Here is a 5,555-nt window from a genome sequence, read left to right as displayed (position 1 = left end):
GTGTCTGTGTGTGTGTGTGTGTGTGTGTGTGTGTGTTTGTGTGTGTGTGTTTTGGTGTGTGTGTGTGTGTGAGCAGTCTCTGTATGCAATTTTGAAAGATGGAATAAAATGTTAAATTGCGTAATTTTTCTTATAATAAATGATTACATAATTTTTTTTCCTGCATCACATAACAACCATAATTCACCTTCAATTCGATAAAAAAAATATATATTTTTAAAGATCTCTGAAAGCTTGCGTAACATATCCAAAATCATTTATGTTCACTTAGAGATAATCACATGTTCTTTAGGGAACCCTTTGGGACAATCCATTTTATTCTAGAAGTACTTCAGTGCAAAGATTTTTTATTTTTTGTGAGCCTGCGTCAGAGTGTAAACACACACTCAATCATGATTGGTTAGTCACACTGCAGGCAGGACTGAGGCGTATAAAACCAGACAGAGAGGAGGAGACTGCTCTAAGTCCGTAGCGATCCTTTCCTTGACGAAACATACATTTTTCTCTGTGTGTGTTGGATTTGTTTTCCCTTCACTGCCAAGATGTGTAAGGGGCTCGCAGCCCTACCTGCAACCTGCTTAAAAAGGTATGGCATTTTTCCCTTGTCAAACATTGAGCTTGCTTATGTGTAAATGTAATTAATTTCACTTCATTTAAAAACAAAATGTGATCAGTGTTTATAACAAAAAAAGAACCAGAGATTATGGTTATGAAGTGGGTGACATGACATTTGTTTAAATACACCGGATGAAAAGTCTAGTTTTTTATTTATTAGTAAGATTTCCTTTTTGGCAAATGATTTCACACACATTTCCTTTGCAGCGCAAAAGACATAAAGCATAAGATTGGGTTCCTGCTACAGAAGGCTGAGCCGGTTCAAGAGCAAAAGGCTGTCAAGGAGAAAGAAAAGCCTGTTGTGGAGAAAAGGTGAGAATCGAAAAGAAAAAGGTCACATTGTCTAATGTTTAATGAGCTTATTCCAGGATATGAACCTTTTTTTTTTTTAAGAAATTTCCATACAATTTATTATAGTATTAATAGTTTTAAAATGCAGATGGTTTGAATTTTCCAAATGGTAAAATTAATTTATTTATCCAGAAATAAATACTTTACATTCATATTTTATATATATATATATATATATATATATATATATATATATATATATATATATATATATATATATATATATATATATATATATTTTGTAAATACTATTGTTTATAATAATGAACAAATTCTGAATGTATGATAAACAATATGTACAAATATTCTTTTCTCAATAATTGCAGCTCTACACCTATTGACACTGAGAAATGGAAAGCGTCATTTACCAACCTGATTAATAATGATGGTAAGTGAGTCTTTTTATTATCACGTACTATTAATGGTCCATCAAGAAAACGGAAGTAAAAGTCAGATCTTGAGTAACACTTATTGAAGTTTAGACTAATTGACAAGTGTGAGTGCGTCTGAGATGGGGCCGACCTCGTGGCTACATTCTCATGCCACTGGACGTGTGCTACGTGTCCACATCCTGCTCTAAGTGGCCTCCAAACAGTCCTAGTGTTCTGCTCTGTTAGTCTTTTAGGGGTCAGGCACCACAGGGACAAAACTAAAGAGCAGAGCTTTCTGGGAATCTCCTCTGAGACGGAGCAGTGACCTCTACATACTGAATGTCCTTAAAGGCTTCCAACCCCCTCCACTCCCTTCTCTAGAGACTGAAGTCAGATAGATAGAAGCAAAGTCCATATACATGGCATAGTTATGCAATTTGCATTGAGTAATCGTAAGGACAACTAAGATAGTGATACTATTCCACCTGAATCAATCATCCAGGTAATCATATGTCTTCCTTTTTTCTATTCCAGTTGGCCGGACTGCCTTCACCGCCTTCCTTAAGTCTGAGTTCAGCCAGGAGAACATCGAGTTCTGGGTTGCGTGCGAGGACTTCAAGAGAGCGGCTCCGCCACAGATGCAAGCCAAAGCCAAGCAGATTTTCAAACAGTACATCGATGTCGATTCCCCGAATGAGGTAAGACAGGTCCTAATACTAACCCATTACATTATTAACACATGGGTGAGGTAGAAAAGCTTTCTACAAGTGATTAAGTGTGTCATTTGTAATCACATGTAACAAACAAGGCACAAGTGACATTCCAACACCTGAGGCTTTATGAAACTGCAGGCTTGTATTCAATCACAGGAATTATATATAGTAGCCAAAATCCCTGTATGTGAAGAATGGACGCGTGAAAGGAAAAATATTAAAAAAGCACAGGTATAGAAATATAATCAAGAAAAATGTGAAAGTATGAAATAAATCAACACCTGCCATCAAATTGATATAAATGTAATGCTGGAAAGAGAAACTAATCAATCATCTGTACAAACTAATGAATAAAACAATGTGATTGTGTGTGACTTTACTGTAAATACTTATTAACATTATATATATATATAAATTAACATTAAATAATATATGTATAAAAACATTATATAATATATATTATATTAATAACATGGTATAATATAATATAATAAAATATAAACTATTTTCAAATCTTCCAGGTTAACTTGGACTCTGCAACAAGAGAAGAAACCCGAAGGAACTTGGAAAAGTGTGACGTGACCTGTTTTGACGAGGCCCAGAGTAAGATTTTCACCCTGATGGAAAAGGACTCTTACAGACGCTTTCTGAAGTCTAAACTCTTCCTTGACCTCTCTCTGCCGTCCCATGACAATAAACACTGCGGTCTGGAGAGGAAAGGGACCTTCACTGAGTTTAGCCAGTGTCTCCTGTCTCATTGTGCTTAAATCTATGATAGAGATCATTCTTATGCTTAGATTACTGTGATGAGGTCACGCCTATGAGAAGAGCAAGTGAGTTAGAGGTAAAGGGTTAAGTCACTGATGTAAATGCAAATTGGTCAAACACCAGAAATAGCAAGTAAGGAGGATGTTTTCATTTCTTTTACTTTTCTTTTTTTTTCCAGGTGTACGTGGCTTTAATGTGTTTATAATAATTTGAGAAAATTATTCGGAAACCTCCAGTGTAGCATTTTTGTCTATTAATGCATTTTGTACGCAAAACCAAAACCAAAAAAATCAAAGAAGCCACTTTTGAAACGCTTTCAGATGTTTTTTGTGGGAAGAAAGTTTACAGTGACATAAGTGAATAACTGTTACAGAAGATAAAGAAAGCCATGGGCTGTAGTACTATTTAATCTGTCTCTATATGTTCTATGTACCTTTTGCCACCAGATTAAAATCATAACAATAATAATCATCTTAGTAATAAACCAACAAAGCTCTGGAATATTAACTACAAAACAAATGTGACAAGTTTCATTTACGAAAAAACTGACTGTCCATTTGTTGTTACAGTGCTGTGAATCGAATACGTCTGTCCTCTTGTAATGTCACTTTAAGTCTTATTAGAATAAATGGATTCAAGCTGTTTACATATTTTGTTTACTCGCATGTATGACATATTTATTGTGATATTTATGAATAAAAATGTCCAAACACAACACGGTTTTTGAGACGACATCATGCAGACAATCCGACGGATGAGAGCGTGTCCATTGGGATGCATGTCAAAACCAAATAATAAATGTATTCTATATCATCATGCCTGGTATCATTTCCATTTCCTCTACAGCTTTTTACATTTCACATCTGGTTATTATTTATAGTTTTTTTTATGGGATTTAATAATGTACTCACATGAATGGAACAGGGGGAAACCTGTGACTCAGAGCAGGAATCTGTTCCTCGCCTGCTACACATGTGAGCTCTTTAAGATGTTAACCTAAGAAGAGACACTTAAAAAAAAAAAAATAATCTAACAGTAACGACCTTGTCATTTAGTCTCCTGAGAATATTTTGCCTTGCTCCAGAGCAAAAATTGACTGTTTCCAGGCGAGCTTTGTACACATACAAGGTTTATACTTTTTTTTTTTTTACAAACTATTACCAAAGTACACAGAGGTCTGATTCCCAAAACCTGATTCAAACTTGTTGTTTGCCCCGAAATCTGCTACTTCAGTACACTTGACACAGTCCGATAGCCAGATGTAGTAATAAGCTGTTTTACAGAATTCGGTGTAATGTATGCAGGCTCTGCAATTTTATTTATTGAAGCATTCATGCAAAACCTTTAGTCCAATGTAGCTAGCAAGAAATGTAGCTAGCAAGAAATGAATAAATATTAGGAATATCAAGCAGAACCCTTAAACACTTAATGGAGTCAGATCTAAATACAGATATTACATTAATAAATATTGACTTAAACTTACTTTATCCATTTAGAGTAACAGACTGTATAAGAAATGGAAACTTTGCCAAATAATAATGGGAAAACACAACAATGAAACACAACTGTAGAGAATTTACTTATTCTATAGTACAAAATAAACTCAATTAAAAAACAAATTCAAATCAACAGAAAAGTGGGAAGTGGTAAGAAGCAAGAGTTCAGTGGTTTAGATTTTAGACTTATAATTGAAAGATCTCAATTGCACCAATTTGGGCATTTAAGCAAAACCCTTAACCGAGTTGAAGGAATGAGATAACTATAATATTGTGATATTGTATCTCTGTATATTAATGTGTGCCAGATGTATTAATATAAATGAGACAAAGAGAATAACCTGAACAATGGAACAAGAATCACAAGGTGACAAGCATGAGACACAGAGTGAGTGAGGTGCGAAATGCAATATAAATACAAGTACTAATTAACGGTGACAAGGAACAGGTGTGAGTGATAAGTGACATGTGACAAGGACAAGCGATGCAGTATTGTGACTCGAGGCAGAAGCGTAGCAACCCGCATCTCTGATCAAAAACACACAAGTGGAAATGGAAACAAGTAAGTACTAAATAGCGTTTCATGACTGAGAGGTTGATAATTCTTTCATTTGTTATAGTGATCTCAATTCAGAGGATTATTATTTGATGCTCCATCCTTCAGAGATAAATAACCAAAAAAAAACTTTCGCGCTTCATATTTGGTGAATGGAATCGAAAAATCACACTGGAAAAGTTCACACCCCTGAAATAGTGGGATATTTTTGAGTAATTGTGTACATGAATGGGCTTGAAAATAAAATCCAGTCCTAATCCTAATGCATAACCACTGCAAATTGCCAAAAGAAGCTATTACTGCATACCTCTCACTCTCATATTATATTGCAATCCTGCAACTTTGAACTTATTTGGAAAGTATTTACACTTGCACTGCCTCACTTTACATACTATTAAAATCTTTGTCTTTATTAATTACTTTATTCTACTTTCCTTTTTTTTTTATATTTATTTTTTTATTTTATATTTTATAGCACCAGCACACTATCAGATTCCTTGTACATGCAACCCATGATACCTGGAAATAAAAATGATTCTGATTCATTTGGTTTCATTGAACAAGATGACCTCAGGCAGTAGAGATCACGAACAGCATTTCCAAACCCATCACACTGAGCACTGTGGCCCCTCAGGGCTGTGTACTCAATCCCCTGCTGTTCACCCTGCTGACTCACGACTGTGTA

General features: G+C 34.9%; 1 protein-coding gene across 1 annotated transcript; it reads left to right on the top strand.

Annotated features, from left to right (window-relative positions):
- Window positions 1-447: 447 nt before the first annotated feature.
- On the top strand, window positions 448-3,112 carry rgs4 (regulator of G protein signaling 4). The gene is made up of 5 exons (XM_083561044.1): window positions 448-586; window positions 823-927; window positions 1,293-1,354; window positions 1,872-2,035; window positions 2,572-3,112. Exons 1-5 carry the CDS (start codon window positions 543-545, stop codon window positions 2,815-2,817), a joined length of 621 nt encoding a protein of 206 aa, XP_083417170.1. The 5' UTR covers window positions 448-542; the 3' UTR covers window positions 2,818-3,112.
- The last annotated feature ends 2,443 nt before the right edge of the window (window positions 3,113-5,555 follow it).

This window comes from Silurus aristotelis (assembly GCF_946808225.1).
Source record: "Silurus aristotelis genome assembly, chromosome: 2".
Taxonomy (NCBI): Eukaryota; Metazoa; Chordata; class Actinopteri; order Siluriformes; family Siluridae; genus Silurus; species Silurus aristotelis.
Note: the sequence above shows the minus strand (reverse complement) of the source record. Positions and strands in the feature narration are given on the sequence as shown.

Bases quoted from the DNA above. Each gene is read 5' to 3' on its own strand.
- rgs4 (XM_083561044.1), top strand. From the start codon at position 543: ATGTGTAAGGGGCTCGCAGCCCTACCTGCAACCTGCTTAAAAAG. The intron at 587-822 runs GTATGGCATTTT...TTTCCTTTGCAG, and splicing joins CCTGCAACCTGCTTAAAAAG to CGCAAAAGACATAAAGCATA. The intron at 1,355-1,871 runs GTAAGTGAGTCT...TTTCTATTCCAG, and splicing joins CAACCTGATTAATAATGATG to TTGGCCGGACTGCCTTCACC.